Raw genomic sequence first — 24,488 nt, forward strand, 5'->3', positions numbered from 1 at the left:
TGTTAGAGAGCTCGTGTCGCAGAAAACCCGCTGTCGGCGTCGGCCCCGTTGGTTGTGACCAAAATAGTCTCTGTGTCTATGACCGAAAAATCAGGTTATCAAGATCGCCCCAGGAGGCCGCTACTTGTCCATGCATGCGTGCGCGGTCACACTGAAAAAGCTGCGCATTCGAAGGAAAAAATAAAGTGCTCAAGGTCACGAGGTGTGGTAGTTTCTCGGCCCTTGCCACCCCTCCCTGCTTAGTTTCTAGCACTTTTGTCGGGACGAGAGAAGAGTTAATGTAATTGCAGCATGCGACAAACCTTCGTAGTTACACTCGCACTGGATGGATTCTTAAAATTTTTGCGGCATTGAATTTGTGAGGCAATTAGCTCTTCTAGTGAATTCATTCCATGATTACTTGAAGTGTTTCAAGGCCTTTTTAATGCGTTTCGTTTGACAGGTGTCACAACGAAAACGAGCCAATTTAGTGATTTGTAGGCGCATTTGGGGAGCCTTGAACTACGTCGAAAAAGGCCGGGATAGTGCAGCCATTGCCATTAAAAACACACAAACTTTCGAACAGCTCTAAAAATGGACAACTATGTCTATCTAGTGGAAAACATATCATGCCTTTCCAGAGGCGTTGATCAAGCAAACCGCAAATGCTAGATAATGTGCTGCAATCTGTGAGGCATTCTGAGACTCTTTATGGCGTCCGAAATGGCGATCGCAGGGCGTGTATCTTGGAGGCCATGCGACTCTTGCTTTAGATCAAAAACCTGTGTGTGCCATTCGTGCTAACACAACATATTAATAAGTATGCACTTAGCGATTCAAGGGCGCACTAGGGGCCGGATTTCGCTATTGCGTTCAACTCTTAAAAGGCGAAGCTTAAGGTTCCTTGAATTTTTTTCTTTGGCTTAATATGTTTGGTTCAGTAGATTTTATGGAATGTGACTGCACTAAATCCTCAATATAATGAACATAAATATGATGAAATATTGGTTATAACAAAGTAAATGAAAAAGTCTTACAGCAGTATTAAAAATAACCTTTATAAAGAATTTTTCTATATAACAAACTGATTTACTCTTAACATGCAATTTCGTGATGAGATTTGTGAGTGTATAGTGGCACCAGTTGATTTAGCGTCCGACACAAGCATCTGTTGTGTGCATTTACTTTGGGCATCTATTCATTTTTAACGATTCTCCCATTAAAATTTTTTTTTGCCTCCAGGTGCGACAGCTCCTTATGCGCTGGACAGGCGTACAGGATGTGCAAATCCAGCATCTGGACGATTTTGATGACGCCTACATCGTGGTGACCGCGACTGGCAGAGACTGGCAGATCTGGTTCCTGGAGGAGCTGCTCCTCCAGCGATGGCTGCCGCAGGCGATCGACTGTGGGGACATCCTCAAGTTTCTAAAGGAGAATCCGCAGGCTCGCCAGGCAAAGCTGGGCGCCCGAAGCTTGGCATCTGGCAAGCGCTAGCGATTGCTGTATCTGACATTTTCGTGACGCGGCTCGATAGCGATCTCGTCATAGGCACAGACTTGAAGGTGTTGACGAGGTTGCAAATTGCCGCGCAGACCCTGAGTGCCTGTGTACAAGTGTACAGACACTTTATACTTACTAAAAATGTACAATTTGTACAGTATTTACCCTTGTGATATTTTAAAACTGTTTGTCTACATTCTGGCAGACATGTTTCATTGTGGGCATGCGCAATTGCTGGGCAGCGTGCTTTGAGTTTAGTGGCAATTTTATGCTTTGCTGAATTTGTGTTCTTTCACGTTAGTTTATAATACTGTACATGCTGAAGGCATTTACATTAGTAGATTTTGTCCATCAGGTCGTTTCTTCAATGGGGTTGTGCATGTGTGTGGCATATTGAAAATAAATTGCCCTGTTCGAATGTTTAGCAGGCCTTCACATTCACACGTGTTTACTCCACAACCAGACTTGCTGCAACCACTGGCATTCGAGGCAGCATGCTGTGGAATGTTTTGTTGCCTGTGTGAAACGTGATGAAAGTGGAAGCTCTTGACAAGCAGACTCTGTGCATTTCTTTGCACTCGGGTGTTTTGTTAATTATTACTTTGCTTATGCTTACTACTTAGTTACTGCTAGATGATACTTAATGATTTTGTTTGGTATCTGATCGCTTTTTTTGCTCACTACAATCTTTTAACATCTTAACCATCTTTACTTTTTAATGCATAGAAAACTTTTTGTTTACTTGACGACACATCGTTGTGATATGGTGTATGTTTTTGTGAACACAAAGCTCCTTGACCGTTTCTATCTATCTAGCCCCTTACATCTGGGTGCCCTAGTCCTCTTGTTGGAGATGCTACTTGAAGAATTATTTTTTATTACGGCCTTTAGTCAAATACAACTTGAGTAGTCTGCAGAGGCCCCGCCCAGGTGGCCAAAGCGCGTGGCAAGTGAAGAAATAGTCTCGCTCCCCGACATAATGATCTTCAAAGGCAATGTCACCGGCCGTTCTACTGAACATGTTCATAGTACAAGCTCATTAGCGTTGGCTTGTGTGCATCCGCCTTTATAAGGGGCCCTGCAACACTTTTTGAGCTTTGTCAGAAAGCCTTGCCGATCTGTATTTGAGGCTCCCGAGAACATACGTGCCAAATATTACAGCACAACACGCGGTTTGGAACTTAGACTGAGCTAACAATCGCTTTCTCTTCTCTAGAAAAATGATGCTACAAGCTCGAAAATTGCTGCGTCATGGGCCAAGTATCAGCTGTTGGCTGATTTAAGCATGGCACGTTCTGTCACTACTAGGGCCACCACGGGACGCCGGGACTTGTCCAAGTGTTGGTGTGAAATTGCGCTGAAAAGTTGCGCATTAAAAAAAGAAGTGGTCAAGGTCACGAGGCATGTGCGACTTATTTTTTTACCCGTGCCATCTCTCCCTACTTAGCTTTCAGTAGTACTTTAGTTGGGACGAGCGTAAGGAGAATGCAATTGCTGCATGCAACAAATTTTCGTAATTCCGCTCGTACTGAAAGGATTCTAAAAATTTTTGGGGAGGGGAATTCGGGAGGCAATGAGCTGCTTTAGTGAACCCATTCTATGGTTACCTGGAAAAGTGTTGTAGCGAATTTCTGAAGTTGTATCGGACTATAGGGACATACAATTTTTGTTCTTATGCCAAATTTCAAATATCTAATCAACTTTGTAGCAAGTTGCACACCTATTGTTCTGTTTTATGAACGAGCAAACTGTAGCTATTCTTGCGTAGACTTTTTTTGCCCCTTTACTTCCATACTTATTAGTCAACTTGTATTCCTTTGAGTAACCTATAGAATGCTAGATTGATAGCGTCATCCTGGTAAGGTTTTTTTTTTGTTTTTTTTTAAGCGCTTATTCCTGTTCTGTTGTGTGCAGTAGCTCATATGTATACTTTTTATTATCAGTCTTTCTCTTACAGGTGCATTTTTTTTTTTGTAAATTGACACTATTTGCACTTTTGTATGTTTCAGTATTGCCTCGTCGTTTCTATTTTTCTTGTTTGTAGCGTTCCCATGTTTTTCGAATACAATATCGTTTCTTTGTTTAGTTGTTAGCGTGCATATATTTTTTACTTGCATATTTTTGTTATCGCAATAGAATTGCGATACTTCGGTGTGTTGTGTTTATTACTGTAAATTTCTACAGCATGCATATCTGCCGTCTGCTGCTGACGTTTGAATTGGGCTGACGGGCCTGTCAAGCTGCTTGTATGCAGCTTTTGTTGTCAGCCTTTCAATGTATTCACGATAAATAAAGAATACCTCACCTCAAAAAAAAAAAAAAATGCCGAAAACTTGCTAGGAGACCATAGTGATTGCTTACACACTCTTCACATGTGAAATATGTGCGAAAAACTTTGTAGAGCAGAGGCGATCATATTTCATTTCATTTTATTACCTTAAAGACCCCGTTTGGGGTATTACACAAGGGATGGTTTACATATTGGAACAATGAATGCAGGTGTTATGGTGTGATACAGGTTTGCAACGTGTCCAGAAATTTAGAATGAGTTGGTACAGCAGCAGCATGGTGAGGCAGGTCATTCCAGTCTCTAACAGCCCGAGGAAAAAATGAAGCTTGAAATGTGACGGTGCGTGTTTGAGGACGGGTTACTTGCAGTTGATGGCCAGTGCGATGAGACGTGTGGGATGATGATGGCGAGATGTAAGGTGGGCGGTTTAGCGAGCTGTAAAAGAATTTGTGAAAAAGAGAAAGCGTGGCAATACGACGACGAAAAGTGAGGGATGATAAGTTTGATTCTGCTTTTAAGAGGGAAATGCTGACGCGATATGAATATGAAGAACGGATGAATCTTGTGGCACGATTCTGTACTGATTGAAGTGCACTGATGATTAAAGTTTGATTCTGCTTTTAAGAGATAAATGTTGACGCCATATGAATATGAAGAACGGATGAATCTTGTGGCATGATTCTGTATTGATTCAAGTGCACTGATGATATATGCTTGGTGAGGGTTCCAGATGGCAGCAGCATATTCTAGTTGTGGTCTGATAAATTATTTGTATGCGAAAAGTTTGACTTGTTGCGGCGCGTGACGGAGGTGACATTTCAAAAACCCTAATGTCTTGTTTGCTGATGAAATGACGTTAGTCGCATGTGGAATCCCGGAAAGGTCGTGGGATAGAGTTACACCTAAATACTTATATGTTGTAACTGATTCAACGGGGATGTTTGCGATCGTGTAAGTAGAAAGGAATGAATTGTGCCTTCGGGAAACTGAAACAAATTTACAGTTTTTGGCGCTCAGAGCCATTTGCCATCGATTGCACCAGTTGTGTACGTTATCAGCTGATGAGGAAATGGCTGCAATTCCAAGGGAACTTGTCATGTTTTTTTTAACGTTCTGTGGCTATGTCTGCACTGCAAGGAACCCTTAGTACAAGTGTCTCCAGTCGTACGTGCTATTTTTGTGACATGGGACATCCCTTCTAAACGAAAGTTTAACCTAATCCTTAACAAGTTTCTATAAAAGTGATATCTGTGCTTTCACACATGTCAGTGATCTACCTTTTATAGATGCCAGTACAGTTGATGTACCTGGTAAGTCTGACAGACACATTACAATGAAGGCAGAAATGCTGTAGGGTGTGCACGTTAAAGTACCCCAGGTGGTCGAAATTTCCAAAGCCCCTTCATAATATTGCTGTTCTGAGACCCCAAAATTTATTAGGTGCTCGGTAGGCCCACAGGATGCTCATAACTAGTTACACAAACATGTCTATCCATCTAGTAACAATTGGCCCACAGTGCAGCATAGGCAGCTACTCGCTCACTACTTTGCATGTAATCAGTGCGCGAGGTCTTCCAGAATATGCTTGACGTTGTTCTGTTGTGATATTTTATGAAAAGTACCTGAGGCCACATTTTCGCAGTGATGGTTTCTGTGATGTAGTTTTTTTTTCTTGCTCTGTCATTGAATAGAGCTATGCTTCGTCCATGTCATTAATGGAGTCTGCTGGCGACTCTAATAAGCTTAAGCAAAAGAGTCCGTAGAAAAACTTTGCCTGTAGGGGTGTTTTTCCATGCTATTTTTGTACCTGTATGTAGATGAGCTTGCATGTATCTCGTTGAACTTGTCATATTCTGCTGTGCTACTGTGCCATTTCATCTTGCGAAATGCTTATTCGGGTTTATGTACTGCTGTTTCTAGTCGGTGCTTTCAGTGTTGTTGGGGGTGTGATAGTGAACAATATCTGTGAGATCCACCCTGTTATGTGCAATAGAACAATAGAAATATTAATTCATATTATGGATCAGATGTCTCACGATGCAAATTCGTTGGAAATTACTTGGGTTGTTGTGTGGAAAGCACAAATTTATACCCCGGGGGCTACCGCCTTCAGAGGTAGAATCTGAGTGACCCTTCATAGTCACCTGAATACAATACATGGTGCACCTTTCATGGGAGAACTTGTCAATGCTATGATGGGAACATCTTTTAGCCCCCTTTATAACTGATGCAACGACTTGGATTGGAACATGGTGTCACTAGCTGCTGTAAGGGTGTTAAAAGTGAAGTTTTTGTAGCCCTGAACAGTTAAATTATGTTGTGAACTTTAGGGAAAAACTTCTTATAAGTAGAGCTGTGCAAAGAGCAAAATTTTGGATGCAAAGCAAGTTCGAATATTGAAGTGAGAGTGCTAATCTAATGTAATATTTTTTAAATATTTCTAGAATATTTTTTGAATATTTTTACAGTAGTCTCAAACAGTCGTAGAAAAAAAGTTGGAGAGGGCCCTTCCGCGGTGGTCTAGTGTTTAAGGTACTCGGCCGCTCACCTGCAGGTCTCAGGATTGAATCACGGCTGCATTTCCGATGGAGGCGGCAATGTTGTAGGCCCGTGTGCTCATATGTGGGTGCACGTTAATGAACCCCAGGTGGTCGAAGTTTTTGGAGTCCTCCGCAACGGTGTCTCTTGTAATTGTATGGTGGTTTCGAGATGTTAAACCCCACATATCAATCAATCCATGTCAGAACCAGTGTTTTTTTTTTTAGTCTAAATTTGCGATCGCAGCAGAGCCTAAAAGATAGCTTTGCTGCAACACCTATTGTGAGGTGAAGCAAATTGAAAATTTGGAGGAGCCATTGTCAAACTTTGACTGTATTTTTGTTTGGGAAGGTCAAATTGTAAAATTCCTGTGCTGATAGAGTCGCAATCACTATTAGAAAAATATTAGAAGATAAGAATAGTCGCACATCTCTACGTAATAGTTTGCCGTTTAAAAAATGTGAACATTTTACGCTTGCATTGGGATATCTCTTGACCAAACCCGTACGAAATTGTCGCTTCAATTAAACAAGCCTCTAACATTGAATTTCACAACTTTTTGTGATGGAGTGCCTGTAGCAGGCTCAATGTTTTTCTGAAAAGATTGTGTGAAATAGTGAAATAGCTAGTGCATTCTTGCAACACCTGCCTGCAACCCAGACAGCGTTTTTATAAATGCTAACATATTTATTTAAATATGTTAGCATATGTTAATATGCTAACATATTATTTAAATGCATAACTGTGTCAGCCATCAATCACACTACACCCTTATCGATCGATGAGGGCACCGCTCTAGTACACCAGTTAGGAGTTGGTGATACCAAGGTTTGTTTTTCTAATGTTGCTACAGTACAACCTTGAAACAAACTATTAACACCAGCAGCTGTCAACTAGCTTGTACATTCACTTTGAGCTAAACATCAGACAGATGACATCGGATCTTAGCACCAGACAGATGCACATCTTATTTGGAAAACAGAACACCCGTTAACCGAAACTTCCATAAGTTACCGGTATAGAGGCTATTGATGAATTGGTCATACAATTATTTCTCAGATTCCTTGAAGTTCCTATCATCGAGCAACTACTGTATTTGCGGATGTTAAAAAAAGATGAAATTCTGAACAGGTTGCCTTATATTGCGGTACTTTTCTAGTGAAATATGCAATGCACTTTTTGGGTGGAAAACCTTGGTGAAATAATAATGGTTTTTGCTATTTGTGTGTGCCAAAATAGGGAAATTTCCAAGTCATATGTGGCTGTTGGAGTATTTACAATAGTAGATGTGTGCAGTAATGAGGAATATTAGTTATTTTCAAACATGCTATTTACATACATGTGTATTTATCTACAAGGCTCATGTTATAATTTGCATTTGTGCAATGCTCTTTGTGAATGGACCCTCGATCAAAACATGTAGTTGCTAAAATATGTCGAACAAGTTACTCTCCTGTGCCTTCCCTTGAGAACTGATGCCCACATGTAATAACCATTGTTGAGCAGTCCTCATTTTCGCTTCTGCTCTTTATACGATTTCCCTTCGAGACTCCAGTTAGGGCTATTCTTTGCACTTAAAAAAATTATAATGATTGTAATACAAAGTATTCAGGCTAAAATTGGATTAACTGCGATTTACATCGACTGCAAGTAGCAACTGTTTAACTTGTATTTTGGATGAAAGAACTTGAACATTCCTGTAGTTTCTTGGAAAGGTGTGCAATGCTTATGCAAATAAATGTCAGTTCAAAGCTCGGTCTTTATTTCATGCTGTATTGACGGGATGTTTGCGCATATACTTGCATCATGTGCAGTGGCATGATTTGATTACTCCGAGCAGTTGCACATACCATCTGTTATGCTTGATGCGTTCATTCCGTGAGCACTGCACATTAAACAGGTGTCATAACTAACAAAATATAGTATACCGACCCTCATATACTTTGCATTAAAAATTTAATACATTATACTTTGCACAAAATTATCACCACACATGACCATTTTAGCCTATGTTCTGAGATTGATAGTGCACTACATTTATCATACGCAATTTAGCGAACTTGGGAGCAGTGAAAGTTATCTTTATTACCGACTGGTCTCATGTGATACTCATTTGCTGTGAATAATAATACTTGTGTACTTGCAGGTATTTTAAATGCGATGCCAAATGTTTTGCTGGTAGTTTGTGCCTAGAGTGCTTGGGCAGCTGACTTTTATAGTATACATATATGGAAAATGAAGTGCTTATATTTTATTAAAATATATTGTCCGATTCTTCTTTATCGAGCTTCGAGGAATGTGTTAGTGGTAATCTTACTCTTGAGGCAGTTGCAAAACATACTCAAGGTGCACAGACCTTTTGTGAATTTATTGAGTGCTTGCCCATGCACTGCTTATTTTGCATGGGTGGGCTTTTTGTTATATTATCTTTGTCATGTGTTTTTGTTGTTAGAAATAAAAATTTATTCGGAAGTCTATGCTCGTCTTCATCACTGTCACATGAATAAAATGGGTTGTAATATGAAAAGTGGACATGCATTTTAATACATATGCTGTAAAGAAAAGGCGTTATACTGTAGTGACCTTGCACTGAAAGGGAAGTGTTGAAATCTGAACAGCAGAAAAGCATGCCGTCTTCACACAATTGCATCCAAGGTGACGTGTAAAAAATTTATATTTGCCGTTTCGAGCCCAGAGTAAATGTGTCCATCTTCCATGTGATGGGGCAGCTCCTGTGATTTGAAAATACACGGGCATAGGTACACAACAGGTTGTCTTATGCTTTGCTTGTCTTTCACAAGCCCGAATTGTTACAGGAATTCAGCTATGCGCTTGTTTGAAATCGAAATTGGAGTGCTCGTATAGTGTGTCACAGTGACAAGTGTTTTTGTGTCAATACACTGACGTTTTCTTATTTCCACAAATTTTAATTTTTTTTTTAATGGTCCTAAGTATTATCCACTCAGGCACCCACAAGTTTGAATATTTCAGAAGAAGAAAGTTCACTGGTTTAATACCACCTGAACAGAGAAATCTCGTCGTTTCAGTGGGATTTTAAATGTGTCTGATACCTTACAGCAATGGCTCGGTTTAAACTTCCTTTAGGGTATGGCCCGCCGAGGTGCTTTGAAGAGCCCTATGCTGAGACTCAAAAATAGCTTCTAAACAACTAAGCTGGAACCACATCAGTCACAGCCTTTACTGTGGTTTCGGTGAGACGTTTCTAATACAACTGAGCTCTAAATTTTGTTTCTACTACCTGGAAGAACAAGAAGTTACAGGGTGGCAAAGTGGCTCTTTCGGAGCTTGCTTGCTTGTACCTATATTTTGTGGCTCGTACTTACCACGGGTGGATAGGCCATTAAAATGATGGTTATTGTAATGGGGAAAAAGGAATTTCAAGTTCTGATAAAAAATTAATTATTCAGACATTTAAGGAATCTAAAATTGGACAATCGTAAAATTACCTATGGGTAAAGTAGGTATAGAACTATTCATTGAAATGAATAAATAATTGATAATTCCTAGGAACTAGAATTTTATTAGTAAGAAATCCAACAGAAAACTTTCTTGTGTGTTAAAGAGCTTGGTAGCCACGTGCATATTGGATGCGTTGAAGCATTGATTGAAATGATGCAACGATTCGAAGCTCATGTTATGGAGTAGTGTGTTTGTGTTTCACTTTAGAGCCTCTTCTGTTCATCACCCTGCTGACTGGTGTAACTTATTCAGTGTTACGCGCCAACTGACCCTGAGCAATTATGCCTCCTCTACAATCATGCCTGCTGCGTTAGTCAAAAGCCGCCTGTGGCTTCTAATGAGAGAGGTTGCTGGCGATCCTTGCGGTGGCTCTTTGCAACTCACATGTGCACACTACTTACCCCGACGCCACCCCCTCCTCCCTAAGCGTTTTCGAAAAAAATAGGGCAAAAATATGGTGGAACGTGGTGTCATTTCTCGGCAACCGACGTCATCTCAAGACAGCATGGTTACAATGGGATAGCTTGTGACGCCGCAGGCATCTTTCTAGAGGAGGCGTTGCCCAGACTTTACAATAGGCGTGGCTTACACAGTGGCGCAGTCACTGACCTCCATCCCTAGTATAGAGATCATTGGGAGGGGGTGCTATTCTGGACACTAAATCCGCCATATTGTCGAATTTCGTAATGGCGGCATTTTAAGCCAACAAAGAGGTCGTAGCAGCTCGATTACATAGCCAATTATTTCGATTAATGGCGGAATCTGACAACATGGTGGAATTCGACAATGTCCAGAACAAGGAGGCTGAAAAAATTGCTGGAGTGGAAATTATTGCCCACAAGTGAAGCGATTCCAATTGTAAGATGGCGGCCGCGGCAGCCATCTTACTAGAGGCGAGATGAGCTGTTGGCGTTTGGCGATTGAGAAGGAACGTTTTTCTCGCACGCCCAACGAGTTTAACGTGGCAACATTTTCGTGTCAGATAGTGCTCGAAGTGCCTCCTTGTGTTACTAGTTTTCTTTAGTAAACCTTGAATTTAAGGCGAATTTCATGTCTCTTCGGATTGTATCATCGAAAACAACTATCTTTTATTTATATTTAGCGTAGCCTTCAGACTAACAAATTAAAGCCACTTGATTTCTAAGTGGGCACCACCACAAAATAGCATGTTTCTGAGCTCTTTGGAGGGCAAAAGCCAGGTTCACTTCTGCTGGCAAAGCATTGCGGGAGCTTCCACTCCAGCAATTTTTTTAACCTCCTTGGTCCAGAACATGTATGAATGGTATAGAACAGCACCCCGGGATGAACGTTTATAGATACTTTTTCAGTTTTCGAACTCCTCCTTTCGAGGTGAACGTGATTTGCTTCAAGGGAGTGTGAGGGTGCTGCAGTCTAACTTTGTGCCAACTTGTAACCGGCTGCTTCCCGCTGGCTCAGAACACATACCAATTGCCGCTGGCTTAATTCACTGCTGCTGCAGTATCGTGCGTTCCGTGCCAGTGTTCGGTGCACTTTTTTTTTCTGTTTGTATGTCTCGTGGCATGGCATGCTTCCACGGTCTTCTGAAGACAATTTGACGCCTAGCTGGAACCACATCAGTCACAGCCTTCACCGTGGCTTCAGTGAGACGTTTCTAGTACAACTGAGCTCTAAATTTTGCTTCTACTACCTGGAAGAACAAAAACTTACAGGGTGGCAAAGCGGCTCTTTAATCGACAAATGCTCGTCTAGCACGTGACCACGCTGCGCGAGCTATTATTTTCACCAAGGACCTGGAAAGACGCCGCACACGCATCTGGGCTCTACTCCTCGTGCCTAAACAAAGAAGTTGCGATCAATCCCAGTTACAAAGTGATCCTGCAATACTACAGAGATTTGCGAAGACATTACCCAGAACCACACAAGAACCTTTCGGCCATAGATTCTGCGAATGCTGACTCCAAACTAACACATACATAAACATCCACAAATTGCATACGTACTACCCAACAGCATCCTGCGCCTCGCTCTCTCCTTCATCTCTCTCTATCTCTCCCATTTTTAATCGTATTCTTTTATTCCCTTCTCCACCCCCATACCTCGTGAGCTACTGTTGAGGTGTCCTCCTCCTAAGAGACAGTTACGGGGCTCACTTTTCTCTTCTTTTCATTTAAAATAACTTCCCCTACTGAGAAATATGCCCGTGGTGTGGAAGCACACCGACGCTCTACCATATTACGTGAAAATGTACGGCACACACCGAAGAACACGAAAAGAACAACAGCAGGGAGATGTGGGAGGCAATGCTGCCCAGCCCTTGAGGACCAGCGGAGGCTAGTCAGGAGGGCTGAAATGATGGCGAGAGCCAGTGGTGCCTTGGAATAGGGGCCCGACCACGCGGCGCTGTCCTGTTTAGGGGCAACGAAGTCTTTTTCGTTAATAAAGTTTTGTTCTTCTTGCGGTGTTGTGTAAACGCTGCACAACGGCTGCACCGTGCATAGCTGGAGCAGACAACCCACGTTTGCTTGCGCAAAGTTGGCTTGCAGCGCCGTGGTGGCGGGAACTGCAGCCGACCGCCACCCTACCGAAGGCGAAACGGAGAGTTCCGAAACTGAAAAAAAAAAAAAAAGAAAACGTTGCTCAGGGTAGTATGTGACGTCATTAGAGATGATGCACGAAGAGAGCTACACAATTTTTCGTTTTTGCGCATTGTTTCACGGTAATTTAAAATTATTTACGAATATATGAGCAAATTGCACAACCATGACTGTTACAAGACGGTCAATACTATGAGTTCACATTTAACTGAAAGAGTGATTGTCGATGCTTGTCACTGCTTCATTTCTAGGGAACGCTACTCCGGTGATATACGTACCAAGCAATGCGACTGCGATTCACTTAGTTCTCCCGAAAATGAGTTAAATGATTGACATTAAATTCAGACAAGCTGCTAACGCTGCCTAAATATGGTGGCTGCCTAGTTTGTCACCACGTGGAACGTACCGCTGCCATGCTTTCAGCCGGTCCTCATCGTTCGGTACGGTAAAAACAAACCTTGTTACACTGTGAGGGCTGGGCGGGCTAGGCATGAAGGCTGAGAGGCGTTGTGAACGAGAAGAATGCGCTTTATTCGAACATGAAAACGTGCCGACCGCGCCGGAGGCGGGAGCGAGATTGATAAAACGTGTCCCCCGGCCCTCGCTTGGGCTTGGAGTTTTTCTGAGTAAAGGCGCCGCAGGTGGCGCTGCCGATTAGATAGGCCGCTACGCTATAGTGCGCATGCGGGCGCTCACATCCGGCCCCTCCTTGTCTGACCAAGTCCCATTGGTCTAGGAAAGGAGCACTACTTGGTGGCTTCACTGCGAGAGAGAATAGTCCTTCAAGCGCTCGGGTGGGCGCTTTTGGCGGTGAGGTCGCGAGGAGGGTACCGCTGGAGGCAAAACTGCAGGGCCAAGGGAAACTGGTGGTTGAGATAACTCATTGCCAACACTGGGAGAGCCAGATAAGTCACACAAAGGCCACTCTTGGGTTTTCACAATGTAAGGCTCGACATAAGGTGGCACGTAGTGCTTGAGTTGAGAGACGTGCACTATCCTGTCTTGGAGTCGATCACGAGGACCTTGACCAGTTACGCGGCTAACGACAAACGTAACGGGTGTTTTCTGGTTGGTGATTTGGTATATTCCCTTGAATTTGGGTGCCAACTTTCCAGTTCCATCTGCTACAGGCTCTTGGCGGCGCACCCAGACGAACTGGCCGACTTGGAAGGAGTGGTCTCGATGGGACTGATCATATGCTGTCTTCCGTTTCCCTTGTGCTTCCTCGGTATTACTTGCTGCTACGGCCCGGTTCTGAGACAGCATTAGGAGACGGTCTTGTAGGGTCCTGGCTGTGGCGGGACGGTGGCGTTGATATGGGAGCTTGGGGACGTATCCATACAGTAGTTCAAATGGAGAGAAACAGCTGCTGGCGCTATAGCTTGTGTTGATGGCAAAAGCAGCTTCTTCGAGTTTGCTTGCCCAGGAGGTCTGGTCCGTTGGACACAGCTTACGAAGAACGGAGACTAAAGTCCCATTGCTTCTCTCTACAAGACCATTGCTGGCTGCGCGGTATGCCACTGAATAATGAATCTCAGCACCGTGCATGTGCATGAAGTGCTTAAACTGGTGAGATTCAAAGGCTGCTCCATGGTCAGACATGCAGTCATCAGGACAACCAAAGCGGAAGAACACCGACTGTAAATGTGCTATAACTTCCTTAGCTGATGTTGAAGTTACAGCCGCTGGGACAATGAAACGCGTGGCAAAGTCAATGACATTCAAAATGTACTTCTTTCCTGAAGCAGCCGGCATTGTGATGTGATCAATGGCAATTAAGGCAAAAGGAACATCCGACACTGGCATGAGACCCATTTTGCCAACACTTTTAGATATTGGGCGGTTGTTGCTTTGGCAGATCTGGCATGCTGTGACGTAGTGGGTCACTGAAGACGTAAGGTTTGGCCACCAGTAACGTTCTCTCACTTTGGTCAGTGTCCGGGTTACATCCATGTGGCCTCCACCGTCATGAACAACCTCCAGGACAGCCTGGCGCATCTTTGCTGGCACTACAATAGCTTGAGAACCTGAAGTCGCGTCACTATGGTACAGGATGTCATCAATTATGGCAAGGTCATGGTCCCACGATTCTGAAGATGACAGAGAGCGACGAAGGTCCTGGCACTCTTTGTCTTCTGCTTGCATAGCTGCGAGAGACTGTGTCTGATGGAGGACTGCTGCAGATAATCGTGACAGCATGTCAGCAACCACGTTTTGACGGCCTGGATGGTGCTGCACAGTGAAGTCGAACTCTGTAAGATCCATCAACATGGTCGTAAAACGACGTGAAGGCCTGATGTTGGCTGTTAAGCATGCAACGGTCCAGTTGTCAGTCAACAGGCAAAATTTCTTGCCTAGCAAGTAGTGTCGGAACTTGATCGTAACCGCCCAGTGGACACCAATACACTCCCAAACGTTGCTATGCAACTTCTTCTCTGCGGCCGTGAGTGCACGACTCGCATATTCGATCACAGTTTCTTTTCCACACTGTTTCTGAGAGAGCACAGCACCAATTGCGGTTCCTGAGGCATCTGTTGTGACTGTGGTTTGGGCGTCTGGATCAAAATGGCCCAGTACAGGTGCCTCTGTTAATGCTGTGCGAATTCGCTGAAAGGCTTCATTGCAGTCGCTGGTCCAGGCAAACTCCTCAGACCGTATGAGACTCTGCAACGGTGCTGCTATCCGAGAGAAATTCTTCACAAATCGGCGATAGAAGTTTGCTGTCTGGAGCCATGACAAAACTGCTTTGCTGTTTGCAGGCTGTGGGATTTTCATGATGGCTTCGACTTTGGCAGGGTCAGGCTGCTTGCCGTCCCTGCTCAAAATGAATCCGAGAAACCTGATAGACTTCAAAGCAAACTTACACTTGTCAAGTGAAACTTTGAATCCACTGGCAAGGAGTGCACCAAGTACTTCGTCGAGTAACCTTGCAAACTCGTCAAAAGTTGGCGCAAAAACCAGAACATCATCCAAGTACACCCGCACACCGCACTTTGGGCAATGGGGCTGCAGGTTAGCAAAAATTGACTGCATGGCTCGCTGGAAAGTGGCAGGTGCGTTCTTCAGCCCAAATGGCATGCGGGTCCACATAAAGGTGCCATAGTGGGTCACAAAAGCAGTTTTTGCCTGGTCTTCCTTACGAACGCGAACTTGCCAGTAAGCAAACTTTAGGTCAAGGCAGGCGAAGTACTGTGACCCAGCAATGTCATCCATGATGTCATCCGCATGTGGAAGTGGTTGCACGACGTTCACAGTCATCTTGTTTAGGGGCACATAGTTAACACAAAGGCGCTTCTTGCTACCTCGGCTGACAACCACTGCGGGGAATGCCCAAGGTCCTAAGGCTGGTAGAATGATGCTTGCCGAAGGAGTGTGCTTATTTGAGCCTCAAGAAAACGACGGTCTGCAGCAGAGTAACGGTAAGGGGATCGACTGTATGGCACAGCATCGGGAAGAAGGTCGATTGAGTGTTCAACACCCTCGTACAGACCTAAGTCATCCTCTTCACGAGCGAATACTTCAGCGTGCTTCGAAAGAATGCTCGTGATTTCCCGTTGTTGATGTGCTGGCAAATGGCTACCAACCTGAGCGGCAGGCAAGGATGGGTCAATGCAAACCTCTATTGTTGAAGAAGCACCTCGCCTGCATTCAGAAGACGGGCCGTTGGTGTTTGAAACCTCATATTGACAAGATAGTGCTAACCACGGGGGTTCATCTGGGCCTGGGAGTGGCATTCGCTGGAGGCCTGCTGAGCTGTGGTGTCCAGATACATGGTAATTGAAAGATGACCCCTGGATCATAACAGCGTTCGACATCCTGGGCAACAGTCGCTCATAGCACCGCACACTTGTTCCTGTGGTGGGATGACGAATTTCAGTTGGCATGGGTGGCTGGAACACCAACTGTGCGTGACTGGCAGCAAACCAGTCTTCCCCCAATATAAGTGGCATGGCATTGTTATCGAGGACGGCGGCTTCCACCAAACCGGTGATGGGTCCCACAGAGATCTTCAAGCAGATAGCACCAGCAGGAGCCACTGTCGTTCCTCCAACGACAACTAGAGGGGGTCTGGTCCAGGGCAGGAGGGGCAAAGATCTGACAAGGTGACGAGAAACAAGTGTCACCTTGGAACCACTGTCTGGAAATGCGTCCACTTGGCCGCTTCCAGCAATTGTGGCGTTTACAAGGGCGCATTGGACCAGCGATCCATCAAGGGTCTCGGAAAGTGTGCTGTGAAGAGCTGGCGAAGGATGCGTTGTAGACTGTGTGGCAGTAGCTCTGGATGGGCACTTTGAAGCTAGATGTCCTTTTTGGCGGCATTGAAAACACACGGCTTCGGCCAAGTTCTGGCCAGAACGGTAGGCAGGAGCGCCGTGCCTCGTAGAGATGGTCAGGTACCGAGCCTCTTGTTGGTCTGGTGGTAGGGCTGCGATTCGCTGCGGCTGTCTTGTTTTGTCTGGTACCGCCTGAACATTCGTGCCCTCTTCACTGTGGTGGGGCACCTGTGGGCTTGGCATTACTAGTTTGGTGCTTGAATACCCTGGGCGTGGGAGTCGACGAGACAAGTGGCTCAATGTTTGGTCAAGCTGCGTTACGATGTCCATATAGGCGGCGACGGTTTCTGGCCGTTGTGCTGCTATAGTAGTGGCCAGGTTCTCGTCGGAAATGCCCTGAAGGGCGTACTCTATGCGCTGAGTGTCGGTAAGGGTGACTGGGCATCCCGAAATGAGCTTCAACTTCGCCAAAGAATAGTGGACCAGGTTCTCTCCGTGCGCTTGCACGCGACAAGTAACAGCTTGTTGCCACTGTAGTAAGGTTTGCTTGGCGCTGAATTGATCCAAGAAAGCTTGCCTGAAGGCGTCCCAGGTGGGACACTGACGGCCAATGACTGCTTTCCAATCCGCGGCTGCTCCACGGAGCTTTTCCAGAGCGACGGCGAGTACGGTTGAAGGCTCCCACGAAGCTAGGTTTCGAGTTCGTTCCAACTCTTCAATCCAGTGGGACGCTGAAATGCTGCCGTCTCCATTAAATGTAGGAAGCGATGCGGACAGGTCTGGAAGGGTCGTGACCTGAACTGGCGCTGCAGCGCGTTGTGACACTTGAAGGAGCTGTTGAAGTAAACCCGTCAGCAACTCGGTACTTTGGGCTGCATCGAAGCTCGAAGGAAGCGGCGTAGTGTTCGGGCGCTGGCTGGACGCTGAGGAATCTGGGGAAGGCGACAAAGGCGTCATTGAGCGGTTTTGGGCTATATCGGCGAGGAGACGATTGATCACTTCTTCCTTCGGCCCCGTAGCGTCCAGGTTTCGGCGAACCAACTCTTCACGGAGGAAGTCTGCTGTAAAGCCGGCGAGGTCCTCAGGCGTAGCCTCGTTCCAGTTCACAAGCGGCATGGCGTTCACAAGAAATTAGCAGAAGGAGCACAAGACTCACGAGAGACGAAAAAGGCGGGCAGGTCAAGTTGGTTCGGCTCTGCAGGCGAGCTACTTCATCGGGCGGGTGGGCGTCAGCACGACGGTCGGCGAAACAAAAGGCAAAGGCACGAAATGACTCGGACGAAGCGGCCGAAAGGCGTATCGGGCGGCGGACGGTAAACACAGGACGGAGCGCCGCGCGGCTAGTCCGGCGGATCACTTCACGAGGCGGGCAAAAGGCGACGTTCCAGGCATGGTTCGGAGTCGACTGCGCCAGTTGTGAGGGCTGGGCGGGCTAGGCATGAAGGCTGAGAGGCGTTGTGAACGAGAAGAATGCGCTTTATTCGAACATGAAAACGTGCCGACCGCGCCGGAGGCGGGAGCGAGATTGATAAAACGTGTCCCCCGGCCCTCGCTTGGGCTTGGAGTTTTTCTGAGTAAAGGCGCCGCAGGTGGCGCTGCCGATTAGATAGGCCGCTACGCTATAGTGCGCATGCGGGCGCTCACAACACCTGCCTTTCGGGCTGAAACGTACCCGGTAGAGCATCCGGGCGCGAAGCAGTGAGTCTGGCGCTTCACTGGTTTAGCCATCACGATATGCGGTGTGAAGAGGCTTCAACACTTCGAGCATCGTGCGAACAGTACGAATGCAAGCCGCGGAAACGCACGTGCTCCGCTTCGGCCCAGAGGGGCATCTAAAAAACGACACGCGCGCCACCGCTCGTCGCTATGAACAACTGACACCCTCTCCGCCAACCTCCGCAGCGCGCGATGCTGCCACCTCCCCTTCTAGCCACCATGGCCTAGATTCGAATAAACGTCGCAACGAAATAGCTGCTGGATGGGCCGGACGTAGCCGTCTTTGTCCCGGAAACGAGCGGCGCGGATAGACGATGGCTACCGGCGAGCCAGATTTTCTTCAGTTTTTTTATTGTGCACCATATTTCCTTTCTTTCTCAAAGAAATGCCAGCCTGTTGCGCGCCGAACTGCACGAACTGCCCGGAAAAGTCTTCGCGGAAGACATTTCATGCGTGGGTAGCCCCAAACCCCATTCGTTTTTGCGCACTTGACGAGAAACTGGCGATGGGAAATGTCCGTTTGCTCCTAGCCGAAGGTGCCGAAACAGTTAGGCGTCTGTCACGCAGGTTTCAGCGTTCCAAGCCGCAGATATTCCAGAAATGGCTCGTTAACCTGAAGAGGGACACGTGGAGACCGTCTCCGGGCAGCAGTCTATTCAGCGACCACTTTGACAAGTCGTGTTTCAAGCGCGTGGGTTCGAGGACCTTTCTTCAGGACGACGCCGTCCCGACGCTCTTTTCTTTCCCGGATGACTCTGATGACGCACTGAAGGTGAGACTCTTGCTTGTGGTGAATTGAGAAAATGTTTCTAGCGTCGCAGCTCATTTGCAGCTGCTAGGAATAAAAAAAGTAAAACCTGTCTTGCGCTTTCATTGCAGCGATCCTCAGGATAATGCCAAAATTTAAACATGAGCCCCGTGTACATGGACGCGACGGGGGCGGGCTGAGTTGAGTGGCGGGTTCAGCTAACCTCGACGCGCCCGAGTTTATATGAACTCGCACGGACGTGTTGAGGTGAGCGGTGATGGCAGCGACGCTTTGCGTCGAGGCGAGCCGAAAGCCCGTCTTCCGGTACCGGTTTCCGCTCCTCCAAGCCTGCGCTCTCGCCGCTGTGGGCTGCGGTTGTTTACGCAGTTGTCGCATAGAGAAAGAATAAGACAAGAGAGGACACTCCGTGAAACCTGGCCTCAGGAAGTGCGTCACGATTACGTAATCAACTGGTGCTCTCATCAAACGTCAGAGGACGCAAGCGCAAAAAAAAAAACTGTTATAATCATTGCAACAGAATTGTTTTCCCAAGATAATAATTATACGGCAACTAGGTATGTTTTTTATACATAAAAACAATTTATTCAACACACCTTACGCGATTATTTTTCTTCAGCCGTACTGTCATAAACACCATCCACCCAGCGACAAGCCCATGCATCACTGACAGCGAGAAGCTTTCTTCGCTTTCGTCAACGTCGGCTGCGTCGGCGTTTTCAAGCGTGAGATAACAGGTGAGGCACGTTTTCAAGCGAAGCTTGTTGAATGACATGTTGTTGGTCTTGTTCGGTCATTTTTTTCAGAAAACGGTTACACCTGTGCGAATAAGACACCATGCAACAAACATAGAAAGATGCACACACACACGTTGCGCTTCGTGTGTGCGAGTTTGTTTCTTACGTGGCGTCTCATTCACGCAGTTGTAACCTTTTTCTGTAGCTTGTAAGGACGGGGAGGTTCGCTAAAAAGAAAGTTTGCGCCTCTCTGCGGCGGCTAGACGGGAACATTGTGCAACGTATGCAGTATAGCATAGGCGGCACGGCGTCAAGCCAAGGTGACGCGTGCTGCGTCTGCCACGGACGCGAGCATCTGTACCTTTCATCAGTGAAAGCTGGCACTGTTGATAATTCCAAAAATCACAAGTTACTTGTTTCCTTGTTGGTGCCTTCTCTTTTCTTCCAAGTTCTACCAATTTATGCGTTTGAAAGAGTTGTTTAAGTTTCGCCATGCTACAAGCTTTGTAACTTGTACTAACTGCACATATATGCAGATTTTCTGAGCGTCGCTTCAAATAGTGACTGTGACGTGACTGCAGAAGCAGCACTGCAAGGTGCGGATGAGCTTCAGTTTGTGTTATTTTAAGCCTCTTACTGACACATTGTCGTAATTTCATTTCTTCAGGACCTGCGGTAGAGGCTTCAAAAAGCGGCTCCCACACATTGAGGTGCCCCGATGAACAGGGTGCGTTCAGTGTCGCGATTTCTTTTTTTTTTACCCAAATTGACTGATGACCAAACCTCTGCAGGTGGCAGCTCCCTTTTAGCTGGTGAAAGAATTTCTGCTGACTTCGTCTTGCCGGAGAAAACCTTAACCAGTCGTTCAGCTGTCACAAAAAGAACTTGTGTGACCGGTAAGTTGTATGTTCCCTTCAACACCAGAGTGGATTGATATTGAGACTTCCGCAGGCCGCTCGCAAGATTGTTCCGACAGCACTGTCCGAGGCACTGAACAAGCTTCACAAGACCCTCCAGAAGATGTCTCCGCCAACAGCTCCACGTCTGAGTGCCCTAGAGAAAATGGTGACTATGCTTTTATTGCAGCTGTTTTTAATGTGTTATTTTATGTTTAGGACATTCTGAGGAAACTATCCTCAAAAGGACACCACGTGTGCACTTACAAAGTGTAAGGGTGGGCTCCCAGTGATTTTCATTTTTTTTTGTGCATTGTCAACATTGTGAATGGTTTGTTTTTAGGTAGTGGAATCGAAAACTTTGCACCACAGAAAGTTGTGCACCTTGGGTCTGAAAGAGCGAGGAAAGTGCTCATATGGGATTAGTTGTTCTTCGCTTTTACATCCATTTTTTCGTTTATTGCAGTGCGTTCCTGTGTGCCAGCGACAATGTCTCCATCAATGACGTACAAGCAAACCATTAAACATCTGCAAGCCAAAGTAGCAGCACAGCGGAAAACTATCAAAAGACTGCGGAGACAGCCTCATCAATCTAACCACTCATTCGTTGCATACATTGTTTTAGTTACCCGCTATGAGGAGTAGGGACACTGTGTATTCGCTCGAAGTGATTTGCATAACCTCAAAAAGAATGTTGGGTATCCTGTCTGTATTTTCGTAGCAAATGCGGGCGAACTGTACACTTTACTGTGGGTCGCTTGGTCACTGTGTATGCTTTATCTCTCCAGCTCAAATAATATACCGATAACAAAACCTCTTGTGGAAATGTCTTCGAGCGGGTAAGGAACACAGTATGAAGTGGGCACGGTTCACATTATCACGCTTTTCGTATTTTAGCTTCTCATCAACCTCCTCATCTCACCCATCAAAATTTTCAAAAGAATACCCAAACTTGTAGGGTTTGATGGGGCTGCGGACGCTGCCATTTTATTTTTATATAGCTTGTGAGTGATAACGTACGATGTAGAGCCTTTGTGAAAAATAATGATCCAAAGTGGTTTCCTTCTGCTATTTATTAGCCCTGTAATACCGCTCTCGTAACACCAATTAAGGTCCACAATTCTGGATAAGTGATGACTACAATGTATTTTAGCTCGCAAGCGTCACAACAACACCCAGACGCAAATCACTTGGGATCTTAAGTTTTTGATGATAAGAAGAGCCACAAGACCTGCCAGTGTTGTAGCATAAAGTTTGTCTTTCACGTAGTGAGCAAGCTGCAAAGCCCTACCTTTCTGAGGACAAGCAGGCATCAAGTCTGCTTTTTTTTTTCATTTTGGGCTAGCTGTTCTTAAGCACAGCCAGCACACTGCAGCTTTGCCTTTCTGCTATATTGTGTCGTGTGGTTTCTGTGCACTCTTTTTTTTCTATGCATTATTTTGGTTAACCCCAGGCGTGATTCGCGACTTCATTGCTGTGTATATGTCACTTCTTCCTTCTTCTTCAGCATTGTGCGCTGTGTTTTTGCCATAGATCCCTACTTACCGACGGGCCCGGTGTGTCATACTTCACCAGCTTCTCGGCTTCTGCCAACTCTAGCGATGTGTGCGTTGTCTGTGTTCTCTCTGTATTTGTTAGAATATTTGTTACAATTTATTTGTAAGGCGAGATGCATTTGTTGTCTACCTTTGTCATATTGTGCTTTTTATATTCTCAGACTCTACCTTGCCTTTGAATAAAACATTGCGGATACTCTGTCTCTTTGACTGATATATACATTGATCACTTGTTCCAAAAGAACAAGCGAACAAAAGAACAAGAACAAGCGCGATGAATAAAATCGTAGTCACTACCTGCATCTCTCTTTATTATAACTTAATCGAAATAAAAATAAAAAAATAAAAATTCAAAATTTGCATCAGTGAAACCAAAACAGGAAGCGCACGCCACTTGCTCTCACCAACCACCAGGTGTGCTAGGGTCGATTGGGCCGCTGGGGTCTACGGGAGTGTCCACTCTTCACCTTTCTTTATTTCTCTATGGTTGTCGCTCCGCCACCGCGATGGCTGTCTTGGTATTTTTTCTCAGTTTGCACCAGCTGTACTTTATGGTTGTGTTGGTGTCTTGGCTAACACTGCACAACGCGATGACAGCAGTGGTTCTGTTGCCATCTGCAATTATAAGTATTGGATTAGTGCATTTGCCATAGGTCTTCATTGTAATCAGGGACGGGAATATTGACAGTACAACCATGTGCATGGTCAATTCATGATCTACATTTATCCTGCGTAGCATTCCTTGCCGAGTTCCCCAGCACCTTAGACTGTGGAATGCCCTGCCTTCAAACAAAAATGCGTGACGGGCGGAGTAACACATTTGTTATGACCGAAATGAAGATAATTGGTCAAACAGAATTTTATCGCCATAAGAGCGCAAATTTTCTTAATTGGTCATACGTCATTATCAATAAAAAACAAGAATAACCAAAATTTAAAAATATCACAAGAACGAAGTTACGAAATAAATACATGGCTCATTCCACGCTAAACGTTCCAGGCAGTACGCTCGACCATCTCCGATAAGAATATAAAAATTCATGGTCGATCGTTTGACTACACTAATTGCTTCCATTTTTGTTTTGAGACCAGTTTTCGGAGGAAATTTTTTCTAACTCTCAGAGCAATTTAAATATCGTGGCAGCACCCAATTACTAGGTTGTGAAAAAAAAAAAAAACTCGTGGATAGGAAGAACACAGCGTTCCCTTGGCACAACGCGTTCACAGCTACTAGGTTGTGTCAAGATGTTCTTTGACGGGAAGCAATGCGTTGTTCTTCGGCGATATTTAAAAATTTTTTACAGCTCTTACAACTTTTTATGAGATAATGCAGCTGCATAATTTGTTTCTATTACTGGCGGTAAGCGCAGGAAAATGGAGCACGAATCAACAAGCCGGCTTTGGAGCATTTAGGAGGCTGCCGGGGAACCCTCGGTGCAGTGAAGTGCGCTTACGGTCCGCCGTTGACAGCCTTGGGGGCAGCTCAATATAAATAATATTTTCTCGCGTAAAACAAACATTCGTATTAAACTTACAGAAATTAATATCGTTTCTGCACCCTTTGAAATGATCCAAAGTGTATATTTTTATATGGAGTGCCACACAGACCAATAAGTGCCTGAACATGAGCAATATTGCAAAATTTTCAAAGTTCATGTGCCAACGCTTCCAAACTACTGTCTTCGCGACTCGTGTTTTTCGCCCACTTACCGTCAACAATGCAAGCAAGCTATGCAGCTGCGTTGTCTCTGGAAAAGTTGAAAAGCTGTAAAAATTTCTGACTTTGGTCAAGAACACTGCATTGCTTCCCCGCAAAGCACATTAACATACACTAGTGGTGAATGCGTTTTAACAAGGAAATGCGGTTCTTTCCCTACCGACTGGAATCGTTTTACCGTGCTGCGTATAATATTTCACTTTTTCGAAGTTTCGTCACAACCTAACTGCCATCATATTTAAGATATTAAAATTTTCTTTAGAAAATTGGTTCCAAAAATGAATAGTGTAGTAAAGTGACCAACCATTACTTTTTATAGTGTAATCGTAGATGGTCTAGCGTACTGTCTGGGATATTTGGCGTGGAACGACCCTCATCTCCTCCAAAACCCGAACACTAAACCTGAAAAAACGTTCGAAATGCCTAAGTCCATTCAGGGATTCATGAAACACGAATTAAA

General features: G+C 45.1%; 1 protein-coding gene and 1 long non-coding RNA gene across 5 annotated transcripts in view; both read left to right on the forward strand.

The window, feature by feature from the left end:
* Positions 1–8,787, forward strand: part of LOC119179556 (uncharacterized) — an 87,634-nt gene extending 78,847 nt beyond the window's left edge. For all 4 annotated transcript variants that reach the window (XM_075869624.1, XM_075869623.1, XM_075869626.1 and 1 more), the window contains one exon: positions 1,222–8,787. In XM_075869624.1, coding sequence (XP_075725739.1) covers positions 1,222–1,476 — 255 coding nt within the window. In that variant the 3' untranslated portion in view covers positions 1,477–8,787. The remainder of the gene's footprint in view (positions 1–1,221) is intronic.
* An 11,667-nt stretch (positions 8,788–20,454) lies between these two features.
* On the forward strand, positions 20,455–22,550 carry LOC142767063 (uncharacterized). Its single transcript, XR_012884733.1, has 4 exons — positions 20,455–20,586; positions 20,651–20,755; positions 20,811–20,924; positions 21,222–22,550. It is a non-coding gene; the product is annotated as an uncharacterized LOC142767063 (long non-coding RNA).
* Positions 22,551–24,488: the final 1,938 nt, after the last annotated feature.

The sequence above is a fragment of the Rhipicephalus microplus genome, chromosome 7 (genome assembly GCF_043290135.1).
Source record: "Rhipicephalus microplus isolate Deutch F79 chromosome 7, USDA_Rmic, whole genome shotgun sequence".
NCBI lineage: Eukaryota > Metazoa > Arthropoda > Arachnida > Ixodida > Ixodidae > Rhipicephalus > Rhipicephalus microplus.